The sequence below is a fragment of the Vipera berus genome, assembly GCF_964194415.1.
Source record: "Vipera berus genome assembly, chromosome: 1".
In the NCBI taxonomy this organism is placed as follows: domain Eukaryota; kingdom Metazoa; phylum Chordata; class Lepidosauria; order Squamata; family Viperidae; genus Vipera; species Vipera berus.
The window spans coordinates 105,177,711-105,192,574 of record NC_138202.1 but is presented as its reverse complement, the minus strand read 5'-3'; the positions used below and the strand labels follow the sequence as shown (position 1 = coordinate 105,192,574).

The window sequence follows — 14,864 nt, the reverse complement described above, 5'->3', positions numbered from 1 at the left end:
GCCCTAGCAACTCTGGCCAGTTTACAATTCCTGGAAAATTTAAAAACAATAGTACTAAAATAAAACAGCACAAGAAAGAACAATAAACAACAGTAAAATAAACTCAGAAGAGAACAGAAAGGAAGAAAGGGATGTCATTTATCTGGGCTATGAACCAGGTGTTTAAGGCCCTTCAAAATGCTAGCACTGTAGGAGTTGTTTGTATTTTTGGGGGGGAGCCCCATTCCAGAGGGCGATTCTTCTGACGTCCAAATGGGCGGCATTGCTTAATCGATGGAGTTTGAAGTGTCAAGATTGAACTGGTTGAGCATGATACTATGGGAGACAGATGGTCCCTTGGGTGACTAGGCCCTGTGCCATGTAAGGCCTCTGCCAGGTAGGGATTTATAGGTAGTGCCAATACCTTGAATCACACCTGGGAAGAAATAGTTCCTCCCCATCCAAACTTTGATTGTGGCTGTGGGTGGACTGCTCTGCATCTGGGAATTTTATCTTTGGTCGTGGATGGTGTTCCATTACTCCAGACAGACCTGGTGGTAATTTGGGATACCTCCTGGAGCCATGACTTGGAGGGCCTTTGTTTAACTTCATATTAGGTGCTTGTTATGCCCCTTTTCTGGATAGGAAGGCGCTCTGCTCCATCATTCATGCCATGATGATCTCCCATTTAGGCTATTGTGAGATGCTCCACATGGAGCTACCTGTCTGGTCCTGCTCCACCCCCTCCTCCAAGGGTTGAAGTCTTTGTTGGGGCTTCATCAACTCTAAATAGTATTTCCCTGGATTCACCTCCACACAGGAACTAGTGCAAAAGCTAATGAGTCCAATTCTCCCATCTGGGAACACAGAGCAAGTCCATAAAGTTCCCTCATCAGGTTCAGAGTCCAAAGATAAATCCATGGTCCAAGCACAAGTCAAAATCCAACTTCAAAGTCTAAGAAGCAAGTCCAAAGTCCAAATCCAGTAGCAGAGTCAAAGAATCACATGGCAAGGAATTGATAAGTTGTTCCCAGTGATGCTTTGCTCCACGTTCTGGACTGAATTGCAAATGACCGGTGTAGGTCGTCAGGACGGGTGAGGCTGCCACATTGCGAGTGACCTCGCTGACTTCCATTGTGCCTGCCTTCTCTCATCCCTGTGCATTTGCGGATCAGGTAGAGGAGGCAATTCCTCTTCATTCCTGCTGGCCAGCTGCAGCCGAGCACCACCTCCCCTCTGCTTTTCCTGTGGGACCCCTGCTCTCTCTATCTGCAGCTGTGCCTCTCCTTTTCCTCTTGTCAGCCGGCTGTTCACTCTGTCACCCTTCCGGTGACCTTTCCACCGATCTTGGCCTCTCCACTCCTGGAGCTCCACTCCAAGGAACTTCTTGGAGCTGCTCCGTGCCCCCCCTCCGAAGTCCCTGGAGCCAACTCATCTGAGCCATCTCACTGCTCTTGAAAAGTATTCAGAAACTTCAGCTGGTATAGAATATGTGTAGGCAGGCAATCCTGGGCACCCAAAATATGGCACATATAACGTGTATAAGAGTTTGCTTCTGGCTCCAGTTCAAGGTGTTGGTTATGATCGTTAAAACCCTATGTGGCATGGGGCCAAGCTATTCATGGAGCTGTCTTTATTCTATTATATCATCCTGTTCCACCCGGTCAGGTAGGGGAAGTACAGTACGTTGTGGACCTCGTCAGCTAAAGAATTACAATTGGTGGCATCCCGGAAGAGGGCCTTCTCTGCCATTGCCCCCACCCTTTAGAATATTTCTGTCTCCAGAGATGAGGTAGACCCTCCCACTGTCCTTGCCTTCCAGAAAGGTGTGAAAACATAGGTTCTGCGGCTTTGCTTGAGGAGCACAGAGGGAGCTGTGGGGCTGATTAGCACTCTGAAAGCACTCCCTTCACTTTTTAACTAATTTTTAACATTGGTTTTTAATCATCCCTGCCTCTTTTTAAAATTTGATTTTATATACTGTTTGCATGTTTTCATATTTTATTGTTCACCATCCTGGGTCTCTCTGAGGGAGATAGGCGGTTTCAAAATTAGATAGATAGATTAGATAGATAGATAGGTAAAAAAATCAGTGACTTTCTTTATAGCCATCTTTAACAAGGATCATTGTTTTTATACTAGAATCTTTCCTTCATCAGATTAGCTTGTAAGCAGCTTTCAATCAGTGCTTGCAAAACTCTACAAAGAGGGAGCTACAGGCAGTCCTCAACTTACAACTATTTATTTAGTGGCCATTCAAAGTTACCATAGCACTGAGAAAAGTGACTGTATCTCCATGGTCATGTGATCAAAATTCAGACAATTGGCAACTACAATGTATTTATGACAGTTAGCATGTCCTGGACTTTTGCGACCTTCTGACAAGCAAAGCAGTAATTCACTTAACAACTGTGGCAAGAAAGGTTGTAAGATGGGACAAAACCACTGTCATGCTTAGAAACAACGTTTGGGCTCAATTGTGGTTGTAAGTTGAAGATTGTCTATTTTACTTTAAAAGCAGAGTTGAAATTGGAAATTTGCTCTTTATAACATTCCCAGAATACTGTCTAGTTTAAATAGCAAATTTTACAACCTTGTGATATCTTTATGTTCAGTTGTAATCTTCAGAGTGTTAAAGCCTGCACATTTTATAACCCTGAAGTATGCTGGTGCAGTACCTCTACTAACTTTATTTCCAAGGCTTTCAGATAATTTACAAGGCTTTCTATTTCTTTTACTCTGTCCTCTGCTCAATCCAAGATAAAGTTTCATAAATAATTTGCTTTAGAGATTATGCTCCAAAAGAGGTTAAATATAATAAAATTTAAGACTCGAAAAGTTCTGGCTCCTCATCCTTCACATTCCCCAGAAGTCAAGCCAAGATAACACAGACAAGTTTTGATATTGTTCCTGCAACTTCTTCAATTTTTCAGGAGTGGCTTTTGATACTACAGAAAAATGAAGGTCAGGGAAGGAGACGGGAAAACCCTGTTAACATAAAAGACTTCCATTTTTCTGTTGTTGGGTGTAATTTCTTGTATTTTATAAGATAAAAAATAATATCTACTATACACACACACACACACACACACACACACCTTAAAATATGGAGATATGAATAACTTTAAATCTTTGGAGTTTTTAAATAGTGTTCAGTAAATTTTCCTCTAAATTCTCATTGTTTTTGGTTAAATAGGGAAAAGTTTTGGAAGATTGGAAATAAGGAAAGAGATGGTGAATATGGAGCTTGTTTTTTTCCTGTTGGAAAGAGTGGGGCAAATCAACAGTCATTGATATATTGTGCACGGCCTGGTTCACGGATATGGGAGGTGAACTTTGAAGGGGAAGTGCTGAGTACACATCAGTTCAAACAGTTATTGTCATCACCACCTCTCCCTGTTATTACTATCAGGTATTGTTTCTAATGCAACTATGGGATGTGTAAGTTTGAAAACTAGTGGGGTATGTGCCAGGCTTGGTTAATACTTGGAAAAGATTTCATCAGCATTCCAATATGTACGTTAAAGTAAGAAGCTGAAACCTCATTTATCAGTGCAAATTCTGTCTGTGACTTTGACTTTAGTCATTCCAGTAACATATACCGTATTTTTCCGTCTATAAGACGCACCCTTGTATAAGACGCTCTGGCATGCAAGTTTTTCCACGCTGATCAGCTGTTCGGCGGAGTGCCAAACAGCTGGGCTGGCAAATCCGGACATTCGGCCAGCGGACGATCTTGCCCTCTCCCCCCTCCCGTTAGTGGCAAGCACTCAGGGGCTTAACACCTGCACCAAGTGGCATGGCAACCCACACAGGCATGCCCTGGGCTGCGGAGGTTACCATTATTTTTCCGTGTATAAGACGCTGCACTTGTACATGATGCAACTGATTTTTGCACAGGGTGTTTGCAGGAAAAAATAGTGTCTTATACATGAAAAAATACGGTATATGAGATCAGGATGATTATGAAAAGGTGCCTTTAAAGTGATGCCAATTTGAATTGTTTCTGAAATTGCTCTGTTGATCCACATAGGAAGAGATCCACAACAAGTGTCTTTTCAGACTAATGCATTTCATTAAAAGGCAGAAGCTTTTGTGAGAATTGAGCAATTCTCTGGTGAAGTGAGGGGTAGCTTTCAGGAGCTTACACTTTTTAATAAAATGTGTTTGACAAAATACTGTTGTATTCCTCTTCCTTCTTTGTGGTATCTATTCACAGAATCATTTAAAAAAATTGATATGGACAGGCGGCAAAGATACACAGTCTGAGCTAGTTTTAGCGATACATCTTTTTATACAAATGATTATATAGAAAATCCTGACAATATCCAGTTGTAGAAACATTGCAAGAAATAGATTTATGTTGGGTCGATGTGCCAACCTTTCAGATATTTGTCTGAAACTGTTTATAAAGTGTCACTTGTGATACTTATATGGGTAACATTTGTACATAATATTCTTTCTATTGTTATAGACCAATGCTTTAAATTAGAAAAAAAATGTTTAGGTGTTTGGAAACATTCTAAAAAAATAAGGTAAAGTTTGGAGTAAAGAAAGTAAATGAATAGGTTCAAGAAAATAATTTAAAATAAAGTTATTCAAAATTATAAACAGTACCAAATCTTCAGCTTGTTGTGATTTAACAAAATAATCCTGAAGCATGAAATAAAACAGATGCAATTAGAAGAACTAAATTCTAATATACGTAAATCTTATTTTTTTAAAGGGAAGATCCAGAGTATAACATTTCTGCATGCTCTCCTCAGTCCTTGGCATTCCCCAGGCTGCTTTATTTAAGGTAAACGTAAAGCAACATCTCTATTTTTATAAATTGAAAATTCTTAAATTTTTATTTGATTTATCTTTTTTATGTATTTATCTCCAAATATGTTCTGTATTATCCTCAAAACAACACTGTGATATTAAGAGATAGCGACACTTCACAAATTGCGTTAACACATAGTTTGCCTGCAGTGTTTATTGAATAAAGGCAATTGGCTGGGTTTGCAAACTTGCAAGCTATTTAAATCATGGTTTATTTATTGGATTTTTTTAATACCATCTTTACAAAACACAATAAATAAATCCTTGTACACAGCCAAAATCCAAATAAAATCACATTATGGACTTGCAAGTTGTATGAACAGAGATAGTAATTGTTTAAAAGTCATACTGTTTTCTTATCAGAATCGGGATTTAATGGATTTATTGTTTAAGTGCCACATAATAAAGATTTAGAATTGCATTGTTTATGACTCACAGAAACTTTTGCTCCTTTATTTGCTCTAAAAACATTTCTTGCCCTACCAAGTATGATGAGTGCAGTGCTCTGTTTCTCTGCTGCAATGGCTTTTCACATTACACTTTTATCATCTATGTTTCCACATCATTTATGTGGAAACAGATGAGAACCAAACTTAGTCTTTTGGATAAGCCAACCTTGGTCTGTTTGAGAGGAAAGAGTCTCTTTCCCTCCACCTGTTTCTAAGGCAATGAATGCTTCTCATCGTGAGGTGGCGATGTTCGGATTTTGAAAAGTCAGAAATTAAAAATAGTATCGGTGAAAAACAAATACAAAACATTTTGACCACACACATTTTCTTCACAAGCATTGTGTTTCCTTACAGTGAGCACTGTATAATGACATGGACAGAAAGAGGCATTTATATTTTCATTCCTCAGAATGCCCAAGTTCTCCTCTGGAGTGAAGTAAAAGGTAAATGTGGAGAAAATTGCTTTTATGCGCACTTGAAACAATGCCAATGAAGTTTCAGTGTGTCCAAATATCCTCCTACAAAAGTTTTAAGCATTTATTGTATGACAAATCACAGTTTAGTAGAACTCTTGTTTGCTGTTATGACAGGGAAAAGCAACTTTTGTGACCTTTGCAGTATCTCTCTCAGTCATGTGCTTGCCATTAAGTCAGTCAGTATGCATTGTCCCTGTGCCTGACCCATTTTTTTTCTACCTCCCCCAGATTGCCTAAATATACTGTATCTTACTGAACTGCTTTTCTCTTGTGAACAGGAGTCCCTAAAATTTGCTAACCCCAAAACACCTTAATTGATTAGAATTCTGACTGTTTCCTAGTTGTTTTCCAAAATTGACGAGACCCTAATCAGTTTCACACCTTTTTGTTTGGCTCCTAAACAGCTACACTGAGCTACTAGATAAACAGGCTTGCTACCACATTCCTTTCTATTTGTGATTTGTGCCTGCTTACTCTCTTTAATCCCTTCCTCTCCAATGAATGTAAATACAAACATAAATTCTTTTCTTGCTAATTATCCCTGTCCCGGGTGAATATTCCCTAGGGTGGGATTTTGTCCTTTTACCTGGTTCTCTCATGACTCAAATTGTAGGAACCTTCTCCATCGTTTGGGCCCACCTTGCTGTTTGGGTTTGTATCCTTCTGTTGCTGTCAACTAAAGGAGAGCTGAAGTAAAATCATAAGACAGTCACACTGGCATGGTTTTTCACTTAGCGGCTGCTTTGCTTAATGATTGAGTTGCCAATCTTGGTTATCGCTAAAGGAGGACTACTGTACCTCTGTCTTGTAAACTTACATCTTAACAAATGTGTGCAGACATATATTGCGTACACTCAGGACAGAGTGATTTTCAGTTCTTATTTGCGCAGTGTAAGAGCGATTGACTTATTGCTGGTGATCTTCCCTCTCCTTTTGCTTTCTCTTTCATTTATTTGCTTAAATTGGAGATTTATCAATCTCCTTTTGCTTTCTCTTTTATTTGGTTCCTTAAATTATAATTAATTATTGAATTATATAAAGGCGGTGTTAGACACAAAAATAGTCACAAATTGAAATCCATTCTGAGTTACAAGTGGAAAAGAAGTTTATTAGACTTCACAACAAAGTCTAAAAAGTAACGGTTTGCAAAGCTGGTGGATTCAGGAAGGCAAACGGTGTAGCCAAGCACTGAACCACACCCCAAATTCCAAAATCACATATTATTATACATCCTATCGTGACGCCCCATTCCCTCCCCCATGGCCCCATTGGCTTAGGCTTTGGAGGTTACAATCTATCAGAAGCACCTAAACAGAATACATTATCTCCACCCCCTGTTTGCTTACATTATACTCAGGGCTTTTTTTCTCATAGAACGCTCAGAACGGAGTTCCGGCACCTTTTTTGGATGGAACCTTGTAGAGTAGGCAAGGCAGGTTGTATGACGTGTGAGTTCCGGCACCTTTTTCTTTTACAAAAAAAGCACTGATTATACTAATAAGATCCCTCCCCTACTATCCTGTTTATGTACATGCTTATCAATTCTAGAGGAGAGATGTCTCCCATCTTCTACACCTGCCAGGGGTACCAGGCACCAGAAGGTACTTAAAAACAATTCCTAGATGGTGACTCACATTTGGGCCCCATAGTAACTCCTGTTCTCCCCCTCCCTCCACTTGAGGCTTGTATTTTTCCCCATATACTCAAAGCATCTACTCAGGCAATTGATTATAAAACGATTATTATAAAATATGATTACATGATAATACTAAAAGCATATATATATTTATTTTTAAATTTCCTCACTACTTCCAGTTATTTTCCACAGAGGTCCTATAAGGAAAGAAAAAAGCTCAAATTCTGTGTTGAATAACTCTGATAGTCTAGACATCCTAGCTACGCAGTAGAAAATTGGCTGTTTATGATGCAGGACAGATATGCTATCATCTTGTCCTTCACATGCCTGTAAACAACATTTTTAAGAGAAGAGCAAATATATTCTTGATTATGACACACGTGAAGTATTTGAAGCTGGTTTTGAAGTAAAGTTTTGATGAAAGTTGTAATATTTTTCTTTCCAGACATCTATGATATTGCAATATATAAAAATGAACTCTTCTGCTTACATACCAACGGAAAAGTCTCTCATCTCTCCCTTCTGACAGTTGAAAAATGTGTGGAACGATTGCTTAGAAGGAGCTTTTGGACTCTTGCAGCCAAAATGTGCTGTCTTTTCCAGAATTCTATTGTTTTGTGTCGGGTAATAGCTGTTTTTGTTTAATGTTTTTTATTCAATGTTTAATACATTCATTTTATTTAAAACAATTCTGATGTCTTCTTTTTTTTTTTACAATATACATCTGCTGCTATGTTTTTTAAAGTTAACTCCTCTTAAGGTGTGCAGCTGGCACAGTGGCTCGGCGGTTAAAGACACTGAGCTTGTCAGCTGGAAAGCTGCCAGCCCAGGTTCAAGACCCGAGTGGCGCGCGATCGGGTGAGCTGTCGTTACTTGCCCCAGCTCCTGCCCACCTAGCAGTTCAAAAGCATGCGAATGCAAGAAGATAAATAGGTACCACTTTGGTGGGAAGGTAACAGCATTCCGTGCACCTTGGCATATAGTCATGCTGGCCACAGGACCAGCAAGGAAATGTCTTTAGGCAACACTGGCTCCCTCAACTAAGAAACATACATGAGCACCACCACCCTTGAGTCAGACACGACTGGACAGGGGAAACCTTTGCCTTTTACCTTTAAGGTTTACAGACTTGTTTTCCTTCAGGCTTTCTAGGGCAGGGGTGGGGAACCTTGGCTCTTTTATGACTTGTGGACTTCAACTCCCAGAATTCTGGCTCAGGAATTCTGGGAGTTGAAGTACACAAGTCATAAAAGAGCCAAGGTTCCCCAACCCTACGCCAGGGCTTTCAAGATCCTTTTGAACTATATGGGATGGGAGCAGGTGCTATAGAATTTTGTATTTCCTAAGTACATAGTGGATTATTTTTTAATACTTAGAATTTCAACTTTGTAAATTCGGATGATTTAAGATGGTTTGTTTTTGCTCAGTTTGTTACTCAATCTTTCTAATATCAATTTTTAGAAATGCAATTTTATTGTTTCTTTAATTTCTTCAGCATCAGGTACATATTATTTTAATCCTTTTGTTTCCTGTATGTTAACTATAATTTTACTAACAAGGCTATAATTTGTGCTGGACAATTTCTTGGTTTCTCTCTCTTGCAGGAGATTATGAATCCTAGTCCTGCCTTAAACAATAGACCAAACTGACTCCTGGTATATAAATTGGAATTATTAAACTATAATGTATTAAATAATTAAATATTAAATAATTAAATCATAACTAGTAATTTCTTAACAATGACTTATAAAATATAAATTATAAAAAAATCATTCCAATTTATAGATTATTCTTTATAATCAATGAATGTAATATATTTTTCCAAATAAATTTAAAACACTGCTGTAATTTTATAAAGCCTTGAGGTTTTTTTCCTTAGACATTCATTTTGTGCATTGTTAGGCAAGAAAGCTTCTTCCTGCAGATAAGCTGGAACATCTGAAGTCACAGTTGGAACTTTCAACAGAAACTGACCTCATTACTCAACTGGAAGAGCTGATCTCAAAACTTGAGCCTTTAGATTCTGCATGCAGCAGCAGAAGAAGCAGTATTTCTTCACATGTAAATAAATTCCTATACATTTTTTCATTATATGTTACATTGGATATGTTAGAAAGTTGTCAAATATAGTATGTATTACATTTTTAAAAAATTGAAACCAACATTTGGCTTGTATGTTTTATTCCAAGAGTCTCTTGATTTGATAAAATTAGAGCATAACATGGTTCAGAGAAATTCAATATGTATTTTGCCTATAATAAAAATTATCTAGGAACTCTTGTTTTTCCTTCTGCAAATAATCTTTGCCATAATAGCACTAACAATGCACTTGCTATATTTACTTGTGATGTATTATTTGTGTTTGGGATAGTGCTATACTCTTGGGCTGTAGAAATGAATGCTAGCCAATCTACCTTTCATCTGCTTGGAAAGTTAAAAATGTAATTTTTCTTGTTAAAATCTATAGGTCTTTAAAGCAACTTGGGTTTGATTTATCATAAAGTAAATATTTTAATGTACATTTATTTCTAGGTGCTGCTTTATAAGTGGCAATACATAGCTTATATTGTGGTTTTTTTAACAGGAGAGTTTCAGCGTATTAGATTCTGGAATTTATCGTGTTATTAGTAGAAGAAACAGTCAGTCTGAAGAAGATTCTTGTTCCTTACATAGCCAAACCTTATCAGAAGATGAAAGGTTGAAAGAATTTCACATGCAACAAGAAGAAGAACAGCTTGAACATGGTAATTTAAATGTTTGTTGGGTACTTTTATAAACAATGCAGTTGGACATGCTTTGAATACTTGGAGAACAAGATTGCTCTAATTCCAATAATTTGGCATTATTTGGTCTTTATATAAATGACATTGAATTGACATCAAGATAGGATTGCTCTGATTTTGAATACTAATTTCATATTAAGACTAAATAATAAAAATGACAACATTCTGTGCTATTTTCATAAGTGTTCAGCCATATGTTTTGTTCCCTTTTCTTACTTAGCTGTAATTATTTCTGAATTTTAATAAGCTGTCAGAAGTTAGCTGACTAGCTAATTCAGTGATCAGCTTTGCTCATTGTTTCAAAGCAGAATATGCTTTCTTTCATTCTGGCTTAGTGTGTTATGTGAGTCTAGCCATTGTGGCTTGTGAATCACAGTGTGCGTAAATCTGGCTATTTTGGTTTATTAAAAGATGATTTAAAAATTGGACATTATAATCTTTAATATGTTGGAGAATCTTCAATTGGAGCACTTTCCCTTTCTTCTTAATATATTGCTTTCATAAACACGTCTATTATTTATTTCACATGGTGTAACAGAATACAGCATTAATGCATCTTAAAAGAGTCTTTGTTTTTATATTTATGCTGCTGCTTCTCGCTGGGAAATCTTTGTGAGATCCAGCAACCAGAATGTGTAGACTATTTAGCCATGGGGTGGGGGTGTATCATGAGGAGGCTAGTCCACATTGCTCCCTAGTAGGTCTATGCAAAATCCATAAGATTGGTAAAGAACTCGTTGATTCTGAAGAACTCCGGAATATAATGTTCTTCTCTGAACCAGATTAATGCACTGTAGAGTTGTATACATTGTAGGAAGAGAATTGTGTTACTCTACCATGGCCAAAAAAAGGAGTCTAGTAGCATCTTGTTAGTTTAACAAACTTTATTAAAAAACATAAGCTTTCATGAGATCACCTCACTTCAGCAGATGTATTTTATATAGTGAATGGCAGTTCACAAAACTTTTTTAATAAAAATTTGTTGGTCTGAGTGTTGTACTGTTCTGTATACAGTATGTTTGAGTTATTTGCCATATGGCAATCTTAAGTTGCGATTTGAATAACACTATATTTATTTTGTATACTGTGTTTTGTGAGCACTGTGTGGTAACATTGATAATATGTAGCTGTTTATATAATAAGTCAAGAGTCTGTAGGAATTCTGTAGCTTTCCCATCCAAATAATAATTAGATTTGACTCTGATTAACTTTCAAACCAAGATAAGGCCAGGTATGTGCTATCACCTTGTAAACTATAATATATTATAATTAATGTGAAAATTCATTGATAACTTTTAAGTTTTGCATGTTTCTATGTAAAATTATACATACAAATTCATTTAGACCTGCTCCCTTATAAAAGGGTAAAGGAAGTCTTTTCTTTTTTTGTTTCACTTGAAACCCTTTCTTTTAGAATATAAAAAGTATTTTAATAATTGATATGCAGATGGCATAAATTACAATATGAAAAAATTACATTCCTGACATTTTTCATTGTGAGACATCTATAAATGAATGAATTCTAGTAGAAAATCCTGTTGATTTTCCCCCCATTATCGTTTGTCATATTCTAATCGTACTCTTTGGAGATTCAAAATGAGTGACCTGTTTCCATTGTAATTTTAAAAGGTGGCAGTTGTGGATGGAGAATATTTAAAAATCTATTTCAATCTGAAAAAGCTAATGGGGGAATGTCATGTGGCCATTCCTAAACATTATAGACAAATCACTTGACAAAATTCCTAAACGTTATGGTTTTATGTTATGACCTTACATTTTAATTCTGTTCATTAGACAGCATATCTCATTCTTCTCTGGTGGTGGACAATGTTCGGAATGAGACTTTTCTTCCATTCAGTATTCCATTGCCATTCCGTTCCCCATCTCCTCTCGTCTCCCTTCAAGCTGTTAAGGACAGGTAAAATTGTGTGTGATTTTTTTTTAATCCATTACATCATTTTTTTTGTTTAGTTTAATTTAAACATACCATATTAATCCATATCTTTTTTTCCCCAACTACCGGTAACTTTCAATTTGCTCAAAGCTAGCTAACAAAGACTTAAAGATTTCTTTTAAAAAATGTCAGGATGGTGGAATGACCGATGGACCTCTCCAGAAAGTATTTTGCTTGTGAGTTTTCATATATCTCTGAGCGTACTTAAAATATCTTGGGCCTTTGGGAAATGATTGGTTTAGAATCAACAGTTGATCACTTCCTTCACAAGAAGGTGCCTGTACTTTATATCAGTTTCTCTCCCCCCCCCCAGCTTGGTTGTGACAAATCTCAATGGATCGGCTCTGTCCTGAAACTCCATATAGTTTAGCTGGTCTTCTTTGGGACAACTTGGTTAGCTGGCGATAAGGGGAGTTCCCCACTCATACCATGTGCTTGCTCAGTATAAACTTTCCACAGTCACCAACATCGTGATCAAAGGCCTTCGAAGAAAGGACTGTCCTAACCCCAAGCACCTCTGGCTTTTTAGAACAAGCTGCCAGTGGTCTGTGGGCAGCATTAATTCAAATAATGTGATTAAGACACTCCTTCACTAGATTGTGAAAAAGTTGCACGAGTTAGAGAAGTTTGTGTAAACCATATGGTGTGAGCAAAGCAAACTTCCTCTGTCACCAGGCAAGCAAATTGCCTTGAGGAACAAGATCTTCTGCCACAAGGAGGCTGCAGGGAGCCTTGCGACTAGAGTCACTAGACTGACTCAGGAAGATCTGCCACTCCTGATGAAGAGCACATCCCTTGAAAAAGATACTTTATGCATACCAAGAGCCCATCTGGCATTTTGTGAATTTGTAAAGTAATAAGAAAGAGGATTGAAAACACTAACTGTGCAAACTCTGAAGTGAGATCTAGTCTGTGACTACCACAGATATGTGATAACAAAGCTGCAAGTAATGTCCCCTTTCTCTGTTTTTTCTCTGGCATGATATTTTTGGCATGGAAAGTAGTCTGTTTCATTTACTTGGATGGCTAATTTTACGAACAAAGTTATTTAACAAGAACATTTTTTAAATATAGAAATTGTTTTGGAGGTAAGAACCCCATACTTATTTAGGGAATGATAGTTTTCTTTTTTATTGATGAGGCTCTTAAGATATGCTGACTTTTCCACTTACTCTTTATTCTGTACTGCTCGTCTTTCCTTTTTTTATAGTAATTTTACTAAACATTACAATTTAAAAAAATGAAAACTAATACTAAAAGAATAAAAAAACTTGTAAAGTACAGAAAACAAAAAAGGAAAAATAATATAGTAAAGAAAAGAAATGTATAAAGAAATGGCTTCACCCTTTATCACAAGTATAAACAATTTTAGTAATTTATCACCTTCTCTTAAAATACAACAAATGATCTCTTCTTCCCATATGTCATGTCTTATCTATAAACAAATCCTTAAAGCCTCATTGTTCAGTCCTGATCAGGAAAAGTCCATTCAGGGTTACCGGAGATAATATGTCTACTTTATTTGATTATACTTTACAACTGACTCTATATTTCTTCCTTGCACTTTTAACAATTTTGATCTTAATCCCTTCAAATAATGTCCTAGAATTTGATTTTTCATTTTTTCTTTGTCCCTTCTCATAATTTAACAAGTCTCTTTTGTAAATCCAGTATAGGAAAGTTATCTAGGTTACTTTTTTTGGTTTGTTATTTGTATATCCCTTTTAATTATTAAGACATCAACCGGTTTCATTTATATATCTAGTGTAGTATCTTTTATCATATCATGCTTGTAGCCTGTCACTTTTTAAATCTACTTTCAATTAATCTCAAGTCTTATCCAGCAAAATTTGTTCCTCTTCCATAGCAGCTTTTAAACACTGTCTGTCTATAATGGCAGGCACTCTTAAAATTAAGTTCTGGGTCATAGTTATCCTTCTGTATGTCCAATGTTAAAATACTTTGCTCCATTCTGTATTAATAAGTCAAATTTAAGTATTCTCCTTTAATTGTAACTTTTAGTTCCTTCTGGCTCCATCTAATATTCAGCCTTCAAGATCCCACTCTATCTTTCTTTAAAAAAAAAGAATTCAGAACAAAGACATTTTCCACGATAAGGATTCTTATAATTAATTTCAAAATCTTATTTTAAATCCACTTGGATCTTTAGCCTTTTTATAACTTTCCAAAATCAATGTTCTAATAACCTTTTGCTGTTTATTCTGAAAAAAAGATTTTTTAAAGTTCTTAAACTTGTATTTAAAACTTCTTTCACGAAGGATTGAAGAAAATTCACCTAGTGCTGTAAAATATGTTGGTTCAAAGCAATTAAGAAGCGATTTCCAGAAGTGATTAGAAAAGGAAGTATGCAAACTCAGTGTCCATAGAGGTGGCAAATGTAGTTTGAGCAAAGTTGGCTATTTCCTCATCTCCCAGAGCTCTAAATCAGCTGGAGACTGCTGCCTTGTAGTCTTCTTGCGAGGAGCACTTGGGGGCAATCTCAGTTCTTTCCTTGTCTTATTCTCAAGTAAGAATCAAGCTGGCAGGAATAGCCAACCCTCCAGAAGACAGGCTTAAGATACAGAAGGATCTTGAGAGACTTAAATATTGGGCGCTATCTAACAAAATGAAATTCAATGGTGAAAAAAGTAAAGTTCTACATTTGGGCAAGAAAAATCAAATGCACAGGTATAGTATAGGTGGTACCTTGCTCAATAGTAGCAGCAGCTGTGAGAGGGATCTCGGAGTCCTAGTGGACAACCA

At 36.8% G+C, this 14,864-nt stretch overlaps 1 protein-coding gene across 8 annotated transcripts in view; it reads left to right on the top strand.

The window, feature by feature from the left end:
* HPS5 (HPS5 biogenesis of lysosomal organelles complex 2 subunit 2) overlaps positions 1–14,864 on the top strand; it is a 40,858-nt gene that overhangs the window by 8,900 nt on the left and 17,094 nt on the right. For all 8 annotated transcript variants that reach the window (XR_014028088.1, XM_081340294.1, XM_081340296.1 and 5 more), the window contains 7 exons: positions 3,176–3,391; positions 4,706–4,777; positions 5,607–5,695; positions 7,810–7,988; positions 9,267–9,425; positions 9,949–10,108; positions 11,942–12,065. Coding sequence is in view for 7 of the 8 variants with exons in the window: in XM_081340294.1 (XP_081196420.1) it covers positions 3,176–3,391; positions 4,706–4,777; positions 5,607–5,695; positions 7,810–7,988; positions 9,267–9,425; positions 9,949–10,108; positions 11,942–12,065 (999 nt within the window). In the remaining variant the exon portion in view is untranslated. The remainder of the gene's footprint in view (positions 1–3,175; positions 3,392–4,705; positions 4,778–5,606; positions 5,696–7,809; positions 7,989–9,266; positions 9,426–9,948; positions 10,109–11,941; positions 12,066–14,864) is intronic.